Consider the following 23,836-nt stretch of genomic DNA (forward strand, 5'->3'; position numbering starts at 1 on the left):
TTTAAAAAATCCGCAATTACTTTTTGGGCAACCCAATATAAACATTATGAATGAACATGGTATGAAAAGAATAATCATAGTCGATAGCAATAAATAATTTGAATATTAAGCAGGAAAAAACTTTTGTAATGTCTATTTCAAGGACAATACATTTTGTTTCATTTAGTATGCAACCCAATAATATAGATAAATCACAACCAACTACGTAATTGGTCCTATTTTTAATTTTAAACAGCTTTCGAGCAGCATATAGGGATACGTATAACCTCCAAGTTTTTTCCTTTCGATCCCAATAACCAATATCTATACGAAATATTATGGGGCGTTTTTTGGGGACGTTTTTGGCACACCATTTCAGATCCCATTAAGCAATACCTATACGAAATGTTATGGGGACGTTTTTGGCACACCATTTCAGAGCCCATGGGTTTATGTTTTTGTGCAAGTACATATAAATAATAAGATGTGATAGTGTGTGTGTATTTTTCCACCACTGGTCTAAAATCAAAATTCCGCGTTCAAAAATTCATAATATTAGAACCAATACTAGAACCCTTGACATAATTAGTAGTGTACCGAAAACAGCTGAGTAAAATTTTTCTCGTGTCTGTCAACGAGTTTTGGTTGTGTATGTGTGTGTATTATAGTTAAGAACCATACACACAAACAACGAAAAATGGTGCGAACTTGTAACATACTTAAAATCAGAGTTGCATTTCGCTCCTGAAAAAAAAATTTCGTATCTTGGAATAGGTACTACCTATTAAAATTTTAAAGCCTTTTTGGAGTAGACTCAAAATGGACTCCAAATACCCAATAGCTGCGGTGGAAGCGTCAGACAGCGACAGTATCAATTAAACAGTCATCGCAGCCGAATCGAGAGATGTGGGTTGCGCGATGACGGCAGAAGTGAGCGATGGCTTTGCTAAGCTCTCAAGCAAACCGAGAAAGCGATCCGGGGCACGACGAAGGAGACAGAGGCGTATGTATCGGCAGCGCAAACGGGAGAAAGTGCAGGATGCTGGAAGCGATAGATGCATTCATCAAGGGCAAGCAAAAAAAACAAGGTTTGGTCGCAGAGAAGTGGCAGATCTTCCACTGAGAGAAGAAGGAGGAGAGAAGAAGGAGGAAGGAACTCTCCTTGTGCTTTGCATTGATCAAGTATCCCTGACAAGTTTGGCTAAAACTAAAGACATGGCCCACTACGGGAGCAAGGCTGTCTTTTTCAAGATTGGGAAGTCTAGGATAGGAATTTATTATTTATGAAAACGGCCAGCAAATGGTGCTAATTTTCCAACATAGCATAAACGGGCGCAGCAGAGCGGGCCGGGCTCGGCTAGTTTTTTATAAAATATGTTAGCATTTTTAAGAAGAAAATAAAGTGAGTCTCAATAAAGAAAACTTCAATCGATTAGATTTTTTGCTTAGATACATTTTTATTTTTCAATCAATTTCTTAATTGGATTTTTTTTTGGTGAATCTGTAAACTGTGTATATTTTGACTGATTATTTTTGGACATCTCACATCTACGAAACGATTGCCTTACTTACAACAATTGTATAACTCAAAATCAAAACAATAAGGATAACGAAATATTGGTTCATGAAATTGCATTTATTTCGGATTTGTATGTGGCTTTTTGCAGTTCTTGAATTTGTTTTGGTTTCTATCGATAATGTCCTCAATAACATGGAGTACAATCGTTCTGGCTTGTTTGAATTCATTTGTTTTGCTAAATTTCTTACATATTGGTGTTTTTTTTCGAAGAGTTTCTATTGGTTTTTCTTAGCTTCGTTTTATTTTCGTTTACTTTAAGGGGATGGGGGGGGGCTTCTCTAATTTTCGAGTCGTTTGTTTTTATTTTTTATAAATTAGGCAGTGTATATTTTTTTATCATTTGTTGTTTTTTTGTTACAATTTCATATTTTTGTCAGTTTTAGATTTCTTAATCAGTTCATTTCAGTTTGTTACGGCTTCAAAATGTGTCGATGCATTAAAAATGAAATTAACAAATAACACAAAAATTCACACAAAAAATATGATTTTATCTGGCGAAATACATTTTAGAGACTATTTTAAACCAAAAAAATATGTTGTTGTTCTGGTTGTTGTTGTTGTTATACTAAATTGTTCTATTTTGTTGATTTTGAGGTAATTTTTTTTCTTGTTATTTTAATCAGTAGTTTGCTTCTTCAGTATGTTGCAGCATTCGTTAAGGTGTTTTTAATATTTTTTTTTTACTTTTTTCAAGTTCCGGGCTTTAATTTTATATTTTTCGTTTTGTTTTGTTTCGTTTTTTTTCACTTTGTTTAAATCTTATAACATTGTAAAAAAGTAGTTCAGTCGCTTTAGCTTTTATATATAAAAACAAAAAAACAAAAAAAAAGACTTGCATTTTTTTTTGTATGGCCAAAACAACTGTTCGGGGAATGAAATGACATGCGGATTTGAATGAAAAATATCTATGTATATTGCTTTGGATTTTGTATTGTGTTGCTTCCAGTGTCAGGGTATAAGGTACGCAAGCTGAAGTTTTGTTTTGTTAAGTTTTTTATTGTAAAAAAATAAAAATATAGGTATTTTGTGTTTAAATGTCAACATAAATTTTTGTGCAAAGGCCTGGTTATGTTCCCGTGAATATACCGTAAATGTAGGAAAACGTGTCAGCTGTTTTGTTTTACTTTATGAAAACACATGCAACGATTAACGAACGTTTGTCGACCGTAACCGGAAAGTAGAATTCAGCAAGATATTGGGTTGCCCAAAAAGTAATTGCGGATTTTTTAAAAGAAAGTAAATGCATTTTTAATAAAACTTAGAATGAACTTTAATCAAATATACTTTTTTTTACAATTTTTTTCTAAAGCAAGCTAAAAGTAACAGCTGATAACTGACAGAAGAAAGAATGCAATTACAGAGTCACAAGCTGTGAAAAAATTTTTCAATACCGACTATATGAAAAATCCGCAATTACTTTTTGGGCAACCCAATATATTCATTTACAGGTAATGACAGTTGTCCAATGGAGTGCACTATCTGTCAAAATCAGTGATTGGTGCAACTCTGATTTTTGTGTATGTAACTATTGGGTTGCCCAAAAAGTAATTGCGGATTTTTCATATAGTCGGCGTTGACAAATTTTTTCACAGCTTGTGACTCTGTAATTGCATTCTTTCTTCTGTCAGTTATCAGCTGTTACTTTTAGCTTGCTTTAGAAAAAAAGTGTAAAAAAAGTATATTTGATTAAAGTTCATTCTAAGTTTTATTAAAAATGCATTTACTTTCTTTTAAAAAATCCGCAATTACTTTTTGGGCAACCCAATAGTTCGCGCCTTTTTTCGTTGGTTGTGTGTGGACATTTATGATAACAAGAAGACATGAGGGTGTAAGCGCCAATATGGCGCTGTCGTGTCGGCTATCCATTTTAGCACTATGTCGTGAAACTGGGGTCTATTCAGGGATTCCACATACTGCGCCAGGCGCTTCGACCTCACTGTACTAGAGCCCACGGCTTGAGGGCCGCCATATACGCATATTGATTTAGACCCGGCACGGGATGATTATAAGCACCACATCAGTTGAAACTCTGAGCTCCAAATTGTTTGTCATTACGAGAAACTCAACCGAGAGCTAATGGGCGAGTCCACAGGTTGCGGTTAGTGAAAGGCTTCGCATACGGAGTAGCTACAATTGCAGTCGCGGACAATCAGCGGTATCAAAGGAAGAGTCTCCGTGAGAGGCCGGGCGGCAACGGCTCTTGCGTAAATACTGAGTTCTTGTGATACTCGATGTGACAAGGCAATCTATTGGCGTCTTTTAATAACCAATGGCAATAACTTTCCCGCGACGATCGGTGACCGGAACGGGTTTGATGAGAATCGAGGTAGCGATGCAAATGTGGCTACAACATCAGCAACAACAACTGATTTCGAAAACTGTGAATCCATTCCCAGAATTTCTTTTGCGTCTATCGTCATGGCACATAGCTCTGCCTGAAATGTTGAGTGTGTCCTGAAACCCTCCTCAGTCTGCCCATCGCATTCATAGTGTCCAGAAGGGCCGTATTCTGTCTACCTATGCGGCTCAGAGCGGTGACTGTCGACCCATCTCCTCGTTGTTAAATGCCTTCATAGTGTCCAGAAGGGAAACTTGGCCGTAATCTGTCTACCGCGGCTCAGAGCGGTGACTGTCGACCCATCTCCTCGTTGTGAAATGCCCTCTCAATATTAGAGAAGAACGCCATCGCGTACTCTTTCAGTTGGAAAGACGTCTCCACTGCGTGGAGGGCCGTCTTCTCCGCCCTGCCCTTGTTCTTCGACGTCAGACCCCTCTCACCTTCAAGTCTTTTTGGTTAAAACAATTGTTTTGATTAAAATGTCATATGATACGTTTTGTAATGAGCATTATTGCCTCGTTACATTTACGATTCATTTGTTCAACATTTACGAGAGCATAAACAGGCCTTAAGCCCTAATAACCCAGTACGAATCACTAGATTGGCATTTTCCTCACAAAAAAAAGAAACATTTCCAAATATCAATTCGACTCCAAAGAATGATATGAAGACGACACAGGATTCTTTTTCAAGTAAATTTTTGTACCCTGCACCACTTATGGAGGCCACCGTAGCTCAAAGGTTAGCATCTCCGCATATGACTCTGAACGATTGGGTTCGATTCATGGCGAGGACATCAGAAAAATCTTTCAGCGGTGGTTATGACCTCCTAATGCTGTCGACATTTGTGAGGAACTATGCCGTTTGAAAAAATGGTATGACAGCCATGTAAAAACTTCTCTGCAAAGAGGTGTCGCACTGCGGCACGCCGTTTGCACTCGGCTATGAAAAGGAGGTCCTTTATCATTGGGCTTAAACTTAAATAGGACACCACTCATTGATATGTGAGATGCTTGACCGATGTTCCTTCAAATTTAAGCTCAATGATAAGAGACCTCTTTTTTATAGCCGTGTCCGAACGGCTTACCGCATTGCAACCGACACCTCTTTGAGGAGAAGTTTTTACATTGCATAGCATCCATGTCGAAACAAAATTAAGGAGTTCTCATTTGTACAACAATCACAAATCATATGGTACAATCCGCCATCTCTTCAACAAGATGTAATTTCAAAATTGACATTGTTCTCAACACAACCAATGAAACTTCCTTCCCATCGTGTGTGTACGTGTGCAAGTAAAATGCGAGAAAGAGAAACACAAACAAAGAGAACGTGCAAAAAGAATGTGGTGGTTTGTTATGAATATAAACACAGAACTGACATCTCAATACCGTCAAACTGACCGGCTGTTTTCAGCTGTTCGCGTGAGATCACTTTTATTTATCCACCTTGCATAGTACCTCACAGATAAGAATTTCTTCAGATGGTATGGTCAGCGGTGAACGCTCTCGAATCAAAATGAATGCTTTTAATTATCGGTAAAATCTTATTCTCGGTAAAACATTTTGCAAACTGCTTTGGAGCCGTGGGCGCTCAAAAATTTTCTTCAGTTTACCATGGACGTACCAACAAGACTCGCCACCGTCACTGAAGCACATATAAACCAAGAATGGCAAAAAACCACGTTTCGCACTTCATTTCGTCTACACAGTGGATTTTTTAATCGCCAGATGACAATCCGATGGACTTTTCGGTTTGGCCCTTTTTAGAGAGGACAAGGAAAGGTCTAAACAAGAAGAACGTCCTAAGTTAGGCCGGGCCGAATATACCCTCCATCATGGATGGCGTTTGTCAAATTCTTTGCCCGGTATCTCTTTATAAGTAAAACAACTAAAAAGGCGTTAAGTTCGGCCCAGCCGAACTTTGGAAAGAACTATTGGAAAGAATCTCTCCGAACCAAACGAGGTTCCAGACAAGGAGGCAGCCTATAGTGTGATCTATTAAATATCCTGCTGGAGAAGATTATATGAGATGCAGATGTGAACAGATATGGCACACTACTTTCAAGATAACACATGCTACTCGCCTATGCCGACGACATCGACACCATAGTTCGGTCACCGGCAGTAGTAACTGCTGCCTTTGAAAGAATCGACAGGGAGTCAGTGAAAATGGGTCTGGCAGTTAATGGAGATAAGACGAAATGGATGGTTTCAACTACCAGAACACCTTGTACAACCGAGCAGATAAAGAAAATGGAGAAAATTGGGAACCACAACTTTGAGATAGTCAGTAACTTTATCCACCTCGGCACCGCCGTAACCGAAGCGAATGACACCAGTTGTAAGATTAAGCGAAGAATAATACTGGCAAACAGATGCTACTTTGGACTAAGTAAACAGTTTAGAAACAAGGCCACCTCTCGACAGACGAAGATTACACTATACTAGACACTGATACTACCCGTGCTGTTTTATGGTTCTGAAGCATGGGTACTTGTAAAGCAGATGAGACAGTGCTTGGAGTATTTCAGAGAAAGATTCTTCGTAAAATATATGGACCAGTTTGCGTTAATGGAGAATATAGGCGATGTATGAACCACGAGCTGTATGAGCTGTATGACGACGATAGCATAGTTATACGCATCAAAATACAACGGCTGCGTTGGCTAGGTCATGTTGTCAGAATGGATGAAGAAGCTCCAGCAAAGAAGTCTTTTGAAAGCAAACACGTTCGTACACGCAAACCAGGAAGACCAAAAGCCCGATGGAAAGATCAAGTGGGGGGAGACCCTTCGAAACTTGATGTCAGAGATTTTAGAATGAGCGCAGAAGATAGAGGCGCTTGGAACACTATTCTACATTCGGCTAGTTGTTGTTGTTGTTGTAGCAGTTTATTGTTTACTATCTTTCGTCTGCTTGATTCTGCGACTAAGATGGGGTGCGTCCACAGGGATCTGGGTCTGAGTCGAGTGGGTCTGACCAGGCAGTTAAACAGGTGACGTTTATCGTTCGTTTCCTGGTTACAATCGGGGCATACATCTAGCACGTCGGCATCAATCCTTGCTCTGTAGGAGTTGAGGCGGCTGCATCTGCCGGAACGTAATTGAGCCAGAACTACTCTGGTTTGCCGGGGGAGGTCAATTTCTTCAGGTGCAATGGGAGGCGATCGTTCGTTTACCGCATCTGCTACCGGGTCTTTCTGAATGTTGTTTAGACCTGCTTGATCTAGAGGTTCTCTCTTGTAGCGCTGAACCTCACGCTCTAGATCATGTAGATCTACCTTAAGGCTTCTGGGCGGTGGATATCTATCTACTAGATGATGTTTTCGATGGTCTGTGCGATAAGAACCCAAAAGGTATTGCTTAGACAGCATGTAGTTATGTCTTCGCACTGGTAGGATCTTTGTCTCCTGGTGGAGGTGGTCCACATGAGAACTGAGCGGACAGCCCATCGCAGTTCGGAGGGCGGCATTCTGACAGATCTGAATATTATTCCACTACGTGTCGGCTAGTGGAATGCAAATATTCTGTCAGAGCCAATTAAAGAGGAAAGAAAGAAGACCAAACACTAAATAGAGAAGAGTGCAAATGAAAATTTGCCCATGAACATTTCATTAAGGAACAGGGGCAAACTTCTCACATATCAATGAGTGCAGTCCGATTCAAGTTTTTAAGCTCAATGATAAGGGGGCTCCTTTTTATAGCCGAGTCCGAACGGCGTGCCGCAGTGCGACACCTCTTTTGAGGAGAAGTTTTTACATGGCAAAGTATCTCACAAATGTCGCCAGCATTAGGAGGGGCAAACCACCTGTGAAAATTTAATGATGGTCTCGCCAGGATTCGAGCGCAGAAGATTGAGGCGCTTGGAACAATATTCTATGTTCGGCAAGTGGAACAAATGTTCTGTCAGAGCCAATTAAAGAGAAAAGAAAGAAGACCAAACACTAAATAGAGAAGAGTGCAAATGCAAATTTGCCCATGAACATTTCATTAATGAACTGGGGCAAACTTCTCACATATCAATGAGTGCAGTCCGATTCAAGTTTTAAGCTCAATGATAAGGAGCCTCCTTTTTATAGCCGAGTCCGAACGGCTGCCGCAGTGCGACACCTCTTTTGAGGAGAAGATTTTACATGACAAATGTCGCCAGCATAAGGAGGGGATAACCACCTGTGAAAATTTAATGATGGTCTAGCCAGGATTCCAACCCAGGCGTTCAGCGTCATAGGCGGACATGCTCTGCGCTACGGTGTAATTGTAGAAATTTGTTGCGTTCGTCCATGGAATCGCAGAAAATGATTTTGTTCGTCAACCTATGGCTATTTCCATATTGTTTTACAAATAACAACTGACTGAAGATTCACCTTTTGTACAACGTGACTGGACATCTTAAGTAACCATGGCTCACAATCTTACCAAACGCAAGAGAGGAAAAAAAGGGCAAATAAAAAGCAATGTTTGTATTTTTCGTGTGTGTTTTTATAATAACAAAAAATTTAAGATAGAAAGTTTTTTTTTTCGAAAATTAAAACAAAAGTAAATGTAAAAAAAGATCATTAACGAAGAGAAATGTTACAAGAAAAAAGTATTTATGGTAGGTATGGTTGTTTCACTTATGTTTCTTTTTTTCTGTTTTTGTTATTTAAATATTTGTAAATATTTTAAAAAACAAATGTTCAAGTAGTTCTTTTTTACAGAAAATAATTTGTTTGTGTACATTTACAAAATTGTATTTTGTTTCATTTCTGCTGCTTTTCTTTTTCGCATTACTGACTTATAAGATAATAAATGTTTACTTTATTTTCAGTTTGAATTGTTTTAACAATGGACACAATATATAACATAAAAGTTAATTAAAAAAAAAAAAGTAAACAAAACATTTTCGAAATTGTATATTCTGTTGTTTCTCCCCTCTCTTTACTTCGCTACAATATAAATATTCTCACTTAACGTACAAGGATGAATAAAGGGCTGTTCTGTTTAGAATTGAAAATGTTGGTTGTTGTTGGTTTGTTTGTTGTATTTAGTTAAGAAAATTTTACTATGTTTTGCTTTTTTGTTTTGTTTTGTTTTGTTTTTATCATTACTATTAAATGTAGTTTAGTTTATGTAGTTCTTGTTTATTACTAGTATAAGTGTTTGTGTGTCTGTGTATGTGTATGTGGTATGCAAGGTTATTTTGTTGTTGTTGGTTTATTATACAAGTGATATTTCATTAAAGTTAACAGCAGTTTAGGAGCTTTTTTGTTGGTTTGTTTGTTTTATTTTTGGTAATGTAAATAACTATGAGGAGTTTCCATTTGTAAGTGTGTGTGTGTGTGGCAATTATTACACGCGAACCGACGCATGCGCCTTTCGCCTTGTTAATTTCATGCGAACATGTACAACATCGAATGGGTTGACGACACCTCAAAAGAATCTTCCATTACTCGGCCAGCTTTTACATTTCGTTTCTCATGCTCTGATTTCCATAAATTTTGGATTTTTCCGTTTTTTTTTTTTTTGTTTTTAATTTTTCTTTTTAAATAATAATAACATTAACATTCTGTTCTATTTTTTTCCACTTTTTGCCTAAACGCCACACTCAATCGTTAATCAATCAATTTCTTTTATTATTATCATTATATAAATATTTTGAATACGTTTTGTTTAGTTTTTGTGGTTGGGGGGGGGACTGTTTGTTTTGACGGGGATTTCTTAATTCGTAAAATTTCTTTCTGATAATAGTTAACATTACTTTTAGTATAATTTGTTTTTGTTTTTCTTGTTTTGTTTTGTTTTCTTCTCCTATATAATATGGTCGATTAGCATTTCAAACGCTTTTATGTTTCATGTGTTCTTCCTTCTCTGGGATCTTCTTTAGCTTTTTTCTCTCACCTCTAACCCTTGCCTTTGATAATGTTATGATGGCTGCCGTTTTTGCGGCTTTGGTTGTTATTGGCTGTTGTTGTGGTTGTTGTTGTTGTTGCAGTAGTAGTAGTTGTTGTTGTTGTTTTTGCAGTGGAGTTGCAGTTGCAGCTGCCTTTATGCTCGCACTACGACATGGAGACCCCTTGCACATCCATCATCTCGTCTTGGGGCGATGGACGTGGCGGGAAAGCCTGCAGATGTGGTGGTGTCGCTCTGGCATACATGCCTCTGGCATGGGCCGCTGCAGCCATGGGAAATTGTAAGCGATAGGAACCATCATGTGCTTGTCTTGGATTGCGTCGGGGCGAACGGGCCGGCATACGGTTAGCTCTATGCATTTCTTCCAATATAGATGGCGCCACATATGTAAAACCCTGTAAAGATTCACAAACAATTCCATTAAATTAATCATCTCAGTCAACACAATTCATTTGCTTTTAAAAGCAAATCCACGTTCACGGCTAGCCGCCTTTTTTTCTTTTTGGTGAATTGCCTTGAGAGTTAACAGTCTGCTTGTCTGTCTGTCTACAGCTGGGGTTAGGGTCTTTTATTGTTTGTTTCGATTTACGAATTAATTCAAGGTTTACGCTTGACTGAAACCTCGTGCACGTAGTATTGACTGCTGTTTGGAAGTTATTTTGAACAAACACTTTTTTTTTATCAATTATTTATGAACTTTAGAGTTCGGACAACAATCAGAAATACGGAATATCAATTAATTGTGTTTTTCTTTACTGTTTTTTACAGATCCCTATTCATGGTTAAAACAAAAACCAAAAACATCAAAAAAAAGAAAAATTTCCAATAAAATCATGACAATTCCCTTAATTAAAATTTCATTAAAATTTTTTTCTTGTTATGTTCACTAGCTGAAACTCATTTCCGATATGTGGGAGGTTTCGTCCACTTTGTGATGGCAAGGAATCAAATTTCCTAGCTTTAATCACAAGAACCTAACACACCTCACTGTCCCAAATTTTGGCAAAATCGGACAATAAATGCGCCTTTTATGGGCCCAAAACCTTAAATCGAGAGATCGGTCTATATGGCAGCTATATGCAAATCTTGATCGTTCTAGGTCAAATGGCAGAAATATGTCGAGGGGCTTAAATTAACTCATTGTCCCAAATTTCGACTACATTAGACAATAAATGGGCCCTTTATGGGCCCAAAACCTTAAATCGAGAGATCGGTCTATATGGCAGTTATATGTAAATCTTGATCGATCTAGGCCAAATGGCAGAAATATGTCGAGGGGCTTAACTTAACCATTGTCCCAAATTTCGACTACATTGGACAATAAATGGGACCTTTATGGGCCCAAAACCTTAAATCCAGAGATCGGTCTATATGGCAGCTATATCCAAATCTGGGCCGATCTAGGCAAATTAAAAAAAATATGTCGAAGAGCCTAACACAACTCACTGTCCCAAATTTCGGCGAAATCGGACAATAAATACGTCGTTTATGGGCCCAAAACCTTAAATCGAGAGATCGGTCTATATGGCAGCTATATGCAAATTTTGATCGATCTGAAACAAATTGAAGAAAGATGTCGAAGAGCCTAACACAACTCCCTGTCCCAAATTTTGGCAAAATCGGACAATAAATGGGTCTTTTATGGGCCCAAGACCTTAAATCTAGAGATCGGTCTATAGGCAGCTATATCCAAATCTGGTCCGATTTGAGCCAAATTGTGGAAGAATGTTGAATGCCTAATACAACTCACTGTTCCAAATTTCGGCGACATCAAACAATAAACGCGCCTTTTATGGGCCCAAGACCTTAAATCTAGAGATCGGCCTATAAGCTATATCCAAATCGGAACCGATCGGGGCGAAATTGAAGAAGGATGTCGAAGGGCCTAACACAACTCACTGTCCCAAATTTCAGCAAAATCTGATAATGTGGCTTTTATGAGCCCAAAGCCCTAAATCGGCGGATCGCTATATATGGGGGCTATATCAATATTTAGTCCGATATATCCCATCTTCGAACTTAACCTGCTTATGGACAAAGCAAAGAATCTGTGCAAAGTTTCAGCTCAATATCTCTATTTTTAAAGGCTGTAGCGTGATTTCAACAGACAGACGGATGGACATGGCTAGATCGTCTTAGATTTTTACGCTGATCAAGAATATATATACTTTATAGGGTCGGAAATGGATATATCGATGTGTTGCAAACGTAATGACAAAATGAATATACCTTCGATGGAGAGTATAAAAAAATATACATTTATATGCGGGAAAGTCTTGTCTTAGTTTTTTATTTAAATTTTTGAGATTAGTATACAAAAAAAAATTGGTCTAAACTTGATATTTATAGAAATTAAGAAGAAATTGCACAAAGACTATGCCAAACGGAGTAAATTGCTGCCCACCTGTAATATTTTATTTTGTGCACATCATTTGATCTATTTTTAAAATTATTACATTGCTTACGAAAAAATTCGCACGACTGCAAATTGATGGAGATAAACCCATATGGTAAGCAACATGAAATCTTTCTCCACCCTCGATACGATGAATATACCGTGCAAATGGCTTTACATAAAGCCAAAACTTGTTGCGTACCTTGCCTGCTCAGCCAGATGACAATAATTTGTCGTTGGTGTAAACGCAATGAAATTAAATTTTTATTTCCACCAGCACTCCCCGCTAACAAACAGCAGTAAGCCTAACGCATAGCAAATGTCTTTATTACGAGTATCTGTGCTAAACCTGAATCGTTATAACAACAGACCAGAGGAAGACTAAAAACAAATGTGGACAATGAAGGAATTTACATAATGTCACGATATCATAAAGCGTTACAAGCTCCAACAACAATTGGCAACGAGCTTTAATCCAAGCCCAGTGGCTATCAAGCATATTCCCGAAATTTATAAACAAAAGAATTATTTGTGTTTTCTCTGTTATTGCGAACAGCAGGGAGAGAGTGAGAGAGAGAGCAAACAGCAATTTTTTGTATCGAAACCGAAGCAATGTGTTTTTACATTGACAATTCGCCGAATTCGAGTAGACATCCCATATAATTAGCTATGGAAACAAAAATTTTGACGAAATTTTCCATCAAAATCACATCTGATACTTTAAGAGTATCCCAGCTTAAAATTTAGAAAAAGAAAAAAATTTGCTGACAAGGCAGACATTCATTGACTGATATCTTCTTTTGTATTCGTCTTTTTACACCCTCCACCATAGGATGGGGGTATACTAATTTCGTCATTCTGTTTGTAACTACTCGAAATATTCGTCTGAGACCCCATAACGTATATATATTCTTGATCGTCGTGACATTTTATGTCGATCTAGCCATGTCCGTCCGTCTGTCCATCGGTACGTCCGTCTGTCTGTCGAAATCACGCTAACATTCGAAGGAGTAAAGCTCACCGCTTGAAATTTTACACACATACTTCTTATTAGTGTAGGTCGGCTGGGATTGCAAATATGCCATATAAACCGATCTTGGGTCTTGACTTCTTGAGCCTCTAGAGGGCGAAATTCTTATCCGATTGGAATAAAATGTTGCACGCCGTGTTTTGTTATGATATCCAACAACTGTGCCAAGTATGGTTCAAATCGGTCCATAACCTGATATAGCTGCCATATAAACCGATCTTGGGTTTTGACTTCTTGAGCCTCTAGAGGGCGCAATTCTTATGCGATTGGTATGAAATTTTGCACGACGTGTTTCGGTTCAAATCGGTCAATATCCTGATATAGTTGCCATATAAACCGACAAATACTTCTTATTAGTGTAGGTCGGTTGGGATTGTAAATGAGCCATATCGGTCTATGTTTTGATATAGCTGCCATATAAACCGATCTTGGGTCTTGACTTCTTGAGCCTCTAGAAGGAGCAATTCTTATCCGATTGGAATGAAAAGTTGCACGACGTGTTTTGTTATGATATCCAACAACTGTGCCAAGTATGGTTCAAATCGGTGCATAACCTGATATAGCTGCCATATAAACCGATCTTGAATCTTGACTTCTGGAGCCACTAGAGAGCGCAATTCTTGACTTTCGAAGGAGTAAAGCTAGCCGCTTGAAATTTTGCACAAATACTTTTTATTAGTGTAAGTTGGTAGTGTTGGGATTCTAAATGGGCCATATCGGTCATGTTTGGATATAGCTGTCGTATAAACCGATCTGGGGACTTGACTTCTTGAGCTTTTAGATGGCGCAATTCCTATCCGATTTGGCTGAAATTTTGCATGACGTATTTTATTTTATTTTTATTTATTTCAATAACTGTGTCAAATAAGGTTCAAATCGGTTCATAACCTGATATAGCTGCCTTTAAAACCGATCTGGGATCTTGACTTCTTGAGCCTCTAGAGGTCGCAATTATTATCCGATTTGCCTGAAATTTTGTATGACGGATCCTCTCATGACCATCAACATACGTGCTTACTATGGTCTGAATCGGTCTATAGCCTGATACAGCCCCTATATAAATCGATCTCTCTATTTTACTTCTTAATCCCCAAAGGGCGCAATTCTTATTCGAATTGGCTGACATTTTACACAGATCTCCAACATATAATTTAATTGTGGTCCGAACCGCACCATATCTTGACATCGCTCTAATAGCAGAGCAAATCTTTTCTTTTATCCTTTGTTGGCCTAAGAAAAGATGCCGGGAAAAGAACTCGACAATGCGATCCACGGTGGAGGGTATATAAGATAATCGGGAGATCTGTTTGTATGGGAGATATATTACAATTCAGCCCGTATTTGCGCCGCCTCAGGACTCAAGAAGTGCAATGAGGAGATCCGTGTATATGGGGTTCTTGACCGATTCAGGTCATTCTTGGCATTGTGCAAAATTTCAGCCAAATCGGATAAGCTTGCTCCATAGAGGCTCAAGAAGAACATTCGGGAGATCGGTTTATATGGGAGCTATATCAAAACATGGAGCGATATGGCCCATTTCAAGCACCTAGCTTTACTTCTTTGAAAGTTTGCGTGCTTTCCACCGACAGACAGGCCGACGGACGGACAAGGCAAGATCGACTTAAAATATCATGGCGATCAATATTTTGATGCGTTACAAACGGAATGACGAAGTTAGTATAAACCCATCCTATGGTGGAGGGTATACAAATTATCTGAATAACCACTTACATTTCCCTTTTTCCAATGTAAAAATGGCATAAACAACACACAGAGCGAAGTAAGTTCCCTTATTATGCTATATCAACTGATGTGTTGACCGATTCGGCGAATGAATGTCTTGAGTTTATAAAATACTCATTTTTAAACCAATTTCGACGAAAACTGGAAAGGTAGTATATTCAGGTGTTGAATATCCAAAGGATGGAAAGAATGGAGGCCACCGTAGTGCAGAGGTTAGCATGTCCGCCTATGACGCTGAACACCTGGGTTCGAACCCTGGCGAGACCAGAAATAATTTTTAACGGTGGTTTTCCCCTCCTAATGCTGGCAACATTTGTGAGGTACTATGCCATGTAAAACTTCTCTCCAAAGAGGTGTCGCACTGCGCCACGCCGTTCGGGCTCGTCTATAAAAAGGAGGCCCCTTACCATTGAGCTTAAAACTTGAATCGGACTGTACTCATTGGTATGCGAGAAGTTTTTGTTTTGTAAATCCAAATTTCAATTGATTAATGAAATAATCTATCAAGTACTTGAATTACTTTATTCGATGTTATAAATTCTTTAATGCAACAAACGTTGCTTATCTTTGTTATTCAATATTATTTCGAACAAACACCGAATAATGCATTTTCGAATATTCGGCGGTATTGTTATTCATGTGAGAAGACCTAGCGTCACTATAGTTGTCGTACTTTAAGTCTTTGGGGGGAAAATATACCTAATGTAAATAGCTTAGAAGAAAATTTGCCATCAAACCTTACAACAAGCATGAGCTCCACTTCACGATTTGTTTGCTTTCAAATACAAAGAGAGGTTCATGGCTAATAAAGTCGGATTCATCACTTCAGTCGCGTATTTGTTTCCAAAGTGGTCGGTAGTAACAGTGCGCATGCGCAACGGCTCCTCTTAGCATACACAATAACGGATTAACTACTCATTGATAAACGGCAATATACGCGTACAAATAGCGCAGAGAAAGAAAGAAATCAAAATAGCCTCTCCATCTCCATGCACAAACATTGAAAAAGTGAATAAACCAGCATGTGCTTCATCGGCTTTCTTGATTCCAGCTGTGGTGTGGGGCATTAAGCGCCCATACCTCAAAATATTTTGTTAATACAATAGTTTGTGTGTGTGTGTGTACTGCCTGTGGCCAAAGAGAGTTGCAGAGTTTTAATAACACTCTCTACTTCTTCTTCTTGCCATTCTGAGCTAAGAAAAAGAGGTCGACTACGAACGTGAGTTTAAGAATACGTTACAGTCATGCTGGAAAACTTTCCAAAATACGGAACGAGCCCACATGGAAAATAAACAAGAGATATACACTTAGCACACAATTGCTATTTTTCTGTTTTGCTTCAATTGATGAGGGTTTGGGCCACAAACGTGTTTTGCGTTGAAAGTGCAATTTCTTTCGATACCAAACCAAGATCTGCTATCGCCACACCTTTTGTGTTGACGACGGACGGTCAAGCGGCACTAACAGTGACCAACTTGAAATTCATTGATCCCCTATGATAAAGTCTTTCGTTTTTATAAAACTACTATTTGTTTGATGACTTTCAGAAATTAAAGAAGAAGCGGCACAACCATTTATTCGGCCAAGTAGGCATCATTATGACATTCCGCTGTCATTATGTAATCTAATACAATCCAGAGCATTGTTTTTGAATACCCCTGACAAAGAAAGCAACAACAGCGAAAAACAACAAAATTATAAAAATATATGTAAAGAAACTCAAACAGGTGGCGTGTGTGTTAAAAAAAAATAAATAGCATAAAAAATATACATATGTGAATGAAACTGAAAAAACTATAAATATTTTATTTGTGAATTCCTCCTCCAAAGCAAATGCCTTACTAAAAAATCATGTCCACTTCAAAAGACTGCACTTGCCAAGAGCGCCACCCATGTGACGGCGGTGGTGGTGGTAGTTTTCCAGTATTTTCCAACAGGCGGCCCAGAGTGTGTGACGTCGGTACCCCAAGAAACAACAGTTGGATGCTTTGCTGGTGTTTAATAGCTGCACAAATATTTATTGCCAATATAGGCTGTTCGGCTCAGCCGATCGGCAATGACATAGCATACCGGCAGACAAATACTATAAACGTGCCCCACGTCCGAGAAATGGATGTGCAACTCTCTGGCGAAGACTTTGAAGAAAATGTCAATCAAGCAACACCGCAAAATCAAGGACGTCGCCAGTATGCATCGCTTCCAGACATTAATAAAGAAGTAGGTATGATTTGGTATCCAAACTCCAACTGCAAACGAAACACTAGCACCAGCACTAGCGCTAGCCGAGACAGCAAATGGTCACATTAGGTGACCGAAAATGTATATGGGATACCCAAATTTGCCATACAACACAAAAGTTGTCTACAATGCGTGAAAGTGAAATTTCGCTTTATGTTTATGTTTTTGTTATTATTTTCATTTTCGTTTCATACTTTTTTGCATGACTCGATTTCCACAAAATACAGAGAGTTGGTATTTCGGGGTTTTTGCGGTAATGTGTTCGTTGAAACTCAATAGCATCATCAACATAAGCGACGCCACATAAACTTAGCCTAAATTCAAATCTAATAGACAAATAAAATGGAGGATTACCCTCATGAATCAAACTCAAATGGTAATAGGACAGGTTTTGAAAGCCTTCTCGTTAAAACACTGAATTTTGTTTATGCTTATTTTGAATATACATATATGTATGCACATAAAGACCTCACTAAAGATTAAAATACGCATGTGCGCGAATAGCGAATAATGAAAGATGGATAGCCTTTAAAATATCTCATGTTGCACTCAATTCATAGAAACAAACTGTCTTTATAACCCAACCACTGGCTGCATACGATACCATGACACATTTCACATCAAAAGACGGCCAAGGAGTGTGTGTGCATGTGTATGTGTGTGTGCGTGTGTCTTAAGTTAAACTTCAAGTGAATAGTAAAATGCAAACTTATCATATAATCAGCGCAAAATTAATTTTGATCACATCCATCTGCCATGGCACATTTTGCGAGCTGCTGTTAGAGTCAATTAGGCAGTTTTCTTGGCTAATGCCAAAAATTGAGCAAAATTTCAAGTGGGTTTTCGAAAACACTTCCTTCACTGAAATGCCGTTTGAAACAAATGGTTAACAACGCGATTATTACAAAGGATGGGCGATTAAAGGCATATGAGATGCTTTTCAATAGTGGTAAAATAATTTTTTTTTTTCAAAATTGGTCAATTTTGGGACAATCCTCTTCTTTACTCACACGACCATTCCGGTTGTCGTTATTGTTGTGGCATGTGGAAGTATCGATCCTCGATCTAGCCATGTCGTTCGTCAGTCTGTTAAAATCACGCTACAGTCTTTAAAAATAGAGATATTGAGCTGAAATTTGCACTGATTCTTTTTTTGTCCATAAAGGTGGTCTATATCGGACTATAACCTCATATAGCCCCCATATAGACCGATCCGCCGATTTAGGGTCTAAGGTCCATAAAAGCCACATTAATTATCCGATTTTGATGACATTTTGGGCAGGGAGTTGTGTTAGGCCCTTCGATATCCTTCTTCAATTTGGTCCAGATCGGTCCAGATTTGGATAAAACTGCCATATAGACCGATCTCTCGATTTGAGGTTTTGGGCCGATAAAAGGCGCATTTGTTGACCGACGTTTCCGAAATTTGGGAGAGTGAGTTAAGTTAAGCCCCTCGGCATACTTTTACAATATGGCCCAGATCGGTGCAGATTTGAATAAAGCTGCCATATAGACCGAACTCCCGATAGAAGGTTTTGGGGCCGTAAAAGGCGCATTTATTGTCCGATTTCGCCGAAATTTGGGACAGTGAGTTGTGTCAGGCCGTTCAACATTTTTCTGAATCTTTGCGCAAATCAGTCCAGATTTGGATATAGCTTTCATATATCAGATTTTCAGTAATATTGCCATAAAATGGTCTTTCGTTAACCGATTCTCTCGAAATTTGGCAGAAATCGCCCGATTTCAACTTCAAGAGTCACAGAGAGTGCATTTATTGACTTGCCATCTTGCCAACATTTTGCAAAACGCTTTCCTCGATGACTGCCACAATATCTGAGAAGTTTGCCCGAAATCGGTTCAGATTAAGATATAGCTCCCATATATATTTTAGTCCGATTTTGAAAAATATAGCAAGAAAGTGCTCATTTTATAACCAATTCTCTCGAAATTTTGCAGGAAGAATTTTTATATGACTCTAGATATTACTAATGAATTTCATTGAAATCGGTCGAGATTTAGATATAGCTGTCATATATGTATAACGCTAGACTTTCACGCCCAGAGCCACTGCAAGCGCATTGTTTCACCAATCTTGTCAAACGCTTTCCTCGACGACTACCAAATTATCTGAGAAATTTGCTCGAAATCGGTTCAGAATTAGGTATAGCTCCCATATATAAGTTCGTCAGATTTTTATTTATTTAATACAATGTAATTTACAACAATGTTGTAATTTTTCAACCGTAGATATTACAGTTTGAACATAATTGCTCGAAATTTTATAGGGATTGTTTAATAACGCTTCTGAAAAACATCCGCCGAGGTCTATCAAAATTGGATCAGAATTGGATATAGCTCTCACATTGTACTTATAGGGTAGGTGTAGGGTACCGTCACCGCCCGACTTTTGTTCTTCCTTACTGGTTTTACAATTAAATGGTGACCAGTAAGCGATTTAAAAAAACATTTTTTATGAAATTTAAAATTTAAAGGAACGATATGGCGGAAGTGCGCCTAATATAGATGAATCTGTTTCATTTTCAACATAAATTGAACGGGCACATTGTTAAGATTTGTCTCAATCAGTTGTAAAAGTAAAAATATTTGTCCCGTTAACGTATCATCTGCTGCTGCTTTTTACCTGCCACTTCTGCTTTTTAGACGCATTTTCAATTTTTTCCATTATTGTTAGTAAACAAGTGATAGCATGTGTAGGACAAGCGGGGAAGATGATCAGACATTGGAGCATTTCCTTTCTTATATGCACTAATGGGTTCTTGAGCCTCTAGAGGGCGCAATTCTCGTCCGATTTGACTGAAATTTTGCAAGTAGTGTTTTGGTGTCACTTGTAAAAACTGTGTTACGTATGATTTAAATCGGTTCATAATCTGGTGTAGCTGTGATATAAACCGATCTTGGACTTGACTTCTTGAGCTCATATAGCGCGCAATTATCACCCGATTTGAAATTTTGCATGAGGTGTTTTGTTATGACTTCTAATAACTGTGCTAAGTATGGCACAAATCGGTACATAACCTGATATATCTGCCATATAAACCGATATGGGATCTTGACTTCTTAAGCCTCTAGGGGGCGCAATTCTCATCCGATTTGGCACAAATTTGGTACAACGCCTTCTCTCATGACAATCAACATACGTGTCTAATATGGTCTGAATTTGATACAGCTCCCATATAAACCGATCTCCCGATTTTGCTTCTTGAGCCCCTACAAAGCGCAATCCATATCCGAATGAACTGAAATATTACACAATGACTTCTACAATGTTCAGCATTCATTTATGGTCCGAATCGGACTATAACTTGATATAGCCCCAAAGGCACAACAGTTCTTATTAAATATTCTTTGTTTGCCTAAGAAGAGCTACTGTGCATAGAACTCGACAAATGCGATCCAAGATTCGGCCCGTCCGAACTTAGCACGCTCTTACTTGTTAGTTTATATTAAGTTATTATGTGTTCATTATGGAGCAGTTTTGCACGAATTGTTATTGCAAGTAGTTCGCGTACTTCGCGAGCAAAATTTTGAGTTTGGTAATTGAGAGCTTGCAATTTTATACTGGAGGTTTTTTCCCAGCATAAATTTGCAGCATCGAACATCTGTTTCATGAAACATCTGTTTTATGAAAACCAGCTCACGAAAATTTTCAACGGATTTGCATGAAATTTGGTCTGGAGTGTTATACTACTTATCTGAAAGCATCTTATCAGTCGGCAGTCGTGGAGTTTCAGCGGTATCGAGGGGAGAGTCTCAGTAAAAGGTCGGTCGGCACCGGCTCTTGCATAAATACTGCCCCTGGTGCTCGATATGACAAAGCGAGTTATTGGTGCCTTCAAATAACCAATGGCCACCTTGTTCCGCGGCGATCGGTCCTTTGCACCGAAACGAGCTTGCTCACCTACAGGGGCTTAATGAGAATCGCCACCCCAACATGAGAATGCGGCTACAACAACAACATTATCTAACTCGTTTCAGATTTGGATATAGTTCCCATTATATAGTTTTCAACCTACAGAAACAGTCCAATGCTACTATCTTTATATGGGAGATATATCTAAATCTGAAGCGATTTTGATGAAATTTAGCAGAGGTTTCCAGATGAGTAGTAAAACACTTTGAGCGAAACATATACATATATGGGACCTATATCTAAATCTGAACCTATTTTCACCAAAATTAACAAAATCGTTTGAATAACAAATGCTACCTGTAACTTGATAACAAAACGCGGATTAGTGCCCAGACAGCCATGGCTAAATCGAACTGGGAAGTAATTCAGAGTCGAGCGAAACACTATTAACTGCCAAAATAGTTCTAGTTCTAGTTGTAACTTGGGTTCAGTAAAAGGTTCAGACGAATAAACAATGCAAACTTGGAAATAATTCATCAGCTGTGGCAAATATAACAAAGTTGTCTGACTTAAGGCTCTATTACACGGCATGTAGTTGTCTTATGACATGTCATATTTACCACACGTTGAGTTGTACATTTCGTGTGATACAGACGAAACTAACATATGAAAATCACTTTTCAAAATAGCACATGTAAATTTTTTCGATTAGAGCATGCTCTATTCCTTCTGACAAAAACATAAAGAAATCATCTGTTTTTGTTGTCAGTCGAATGAAAGTAACCCCAAATTAAATTGTTTTCACAAAATTTATTATTAAACTAGCTTTCTCAAAAATTTAACAATTTTTACGCAAAAAAAATCATCTTTTGCTCAAATTTTAGGCTATGTCATACGAAAAAATAACATACAGGTGTGATAACAAAATGTATGAATCGTATGTAAATTGACAATTTTGACAAACATTTTTAATGATATGTGAATACAAAAAGTGACATATCATAAAACATGTACATGCCGTGTAATAGCGCCTTTACGGCTTTTTCATGAAGCTGAGAGACTTATGGGTCGATTATGGATAGCAACCAACGTTCAGTTGAGTGATTGTCTGACAATGCAACCAAAATAAAAAATTGTATTGCGTTGCCCAAAAAGTAATTGCGGATTTTATTAAAAGAAAGTAAATGCATTTTTGATAAAACTTAGAATGAACTTTAATCAAATATACTTTTTTTAAACTTTTTTTCTAAAGCAAGCTAAAAGTAACAGCTGATAACTGACAGAAGAAAGAATGCAATTACAGAGTCATAAGCTGTGAAAAAAATTGTCAACGCCGACTACATGAAAAATCCGCAATTACTTTTTGGGCAACCCAATAGCTGCTATATATTGGGTTGCCCAACAAGTAATTGCGGATTTTCATATAGTCGGCGTTGACAAATTTTTTCACAGCTTGTGACTCTGTAATTGCATTTTTTCTTCTGTCAGTTATCAGCTGTGACATTTAGCTTGTTTTAGAAAAAAAGTGTAAAAAAAGTAAATTTGATTAAAGTTCATTCTAAGTTTTATTAAAAATGCATTTACTTTCTTTTAAAAAATCCGCAATTACTTTTTGGGCAACCCAATAGACTGATTTTCCAAAAAAGGGTCTAATGCCCATTAAAGCCTTATTTTTCTCCCGATTTTGCTGAAATTTGAAACAGTGAGTAGTTTAAGGCTTCCCGACAACTGACCGAAATATGGTTCGGATCGGATTATATTTAGATATAGCTACCACATAAACCGATCACCCGATAAAGGGTCTGAAGATCATAAAAGCTTCATTTATTACCCGATTTCGCTGAAATTTGCAACAAGGAGTTATTTTAAGCCTCCCGACATCTGACCTAAATATGGTTCCAATCGGATTATATTTAGATTTAACTGCCATATAGACCGATCTCCCGAAAAGGGGTCTGAAGGCCATAAAAGCTTTATTTCGCTGAAATTTGGAATAGTGGGCTGTTTTAAGTCTCTCTACATCCGACAAAAATATGGTACAGATCGGACTATATGTAGATATAGCTGCCATATTGACCGATCTGCTGATAAAGTGTCTGAAGCCCATAAAAGCTCTATTTATTATCCAATTTAGTTGAAATTTTAAACAGTGGCTAGTTTTAGGTCTCCCGACGTTCGTCCCAAATATGGTTTGTATCGGACAATATTTAGATATAGCTTCCATACAGAGCGATCTGCCGAAAAAGGGTCTGAAGCCCATAAAAGCTTTATTTTTATCCAATTTCGCTGAAATTTTAAATACAAAATTCAACAGTGACTTATATTGATTAGACCACTTAATGTCCGTGCCGAATTTGGGAGCATAAGTTATCCAATTTTCAGCAGATTGTGGCGAAAGGGGGTTTACATATACACCCGAGGTGGTGGGTATCCAAAGTTCGGCCCGGCCGCACTTTATGCATTTTTACTTGTTTTTCTTCGTTTATTATTCATTTTTTCTTTGCTTTAAAATCTTCTCACACTATCAACTATTCTTCGGAAGTGCCCGGGCTTCATTTGCGTTTGCCTCCATTGTTGAAAGTTGCCAATACGGATGACAAATTTGTCAACTGACAATGCAAGAGAACTAAGGTTTCCATTCATAATCACCCAACACATGCCCTGCGCAGAGGTTAGAATGTCCGCCGATGACGCTGGACGCTTGGGTTCGAATCCTGGCGAGACCATCAGAAAAATATGTTCAGCGGTGGTTTTCCCCTCCTAATGCTGGCAA

The 23,836-nt window shown here is 38.1% G+C and overlaps 2 protein-coding genes across 4 annotated transcripts in view; one reads left to right on the plus strand and one right to left on the minus strand.

Annotated features, from left to right (window-relative positions):
- The window catches only part of LOC106095522 (uncharacterized), a 49,436-nt gene that overhangs the window by 23,171 nt on the left and 2,429 nt on the right, over positions 1 to 23,836 (plus strand). Inside the window, exons 1-2 of one of the 3 annotated variants that reach the window (XM_059360997.1) lie at positions 15,735 to 16,173; positions 16,502 to 17,175. The exons of 1 other annotated variant lie outside the window; for it this stretch is intronic. In XM_059360997.1, the coding sequence (XP_059216980.1) occupies positions 16,806 to 17,175 (370 nt within the window). In that variant the 5' untranslated portion in view covers positions 15,735 to 16,173; positions 16,502 to 16,805. Of the gene's footprint in view, positions 1 to 15,734; positions 16,174 to 16,348; positions 17,176 to 23,836 lie in introns of those variants that run through there. One more of the 3 variants, XM_059360996.1, reaches the window with a different exon arrangement.
- Positions 1,412 to 23,836, minus strand: part of LOC106090153 (ribosomal protein S6 kinase beta-1) — a 55,147-nt gene continuing 32,722 nt past the window's right edge. The window contains exon 9 of the mRNA XM_013256254.2: positions 1,412 to 10,181. Within this exon, the coding sequence (XP_013111708.1) occupies positions 9,933 to 10,181 (249 nt within the window). The 3' untranslated portion in view covers positions 1,412 to 9,932. The remainder of the gene's footprint in view (positions 10,182 to 23,836) is intronic.

This window comes from Stomoxys calcitrans, chromosome 1 (genome assembly GCF_963082655.1).
Source record: "Stomoxys calcitrans chromosome 1, idStoCalc2.1, whole genome shotgun sequence".
NCBI lineage: Eukaryota > Metazoa > Arthropoda > Insecta > Diptera > Muscidae > Stomoxys > Stomoxys calcitrans.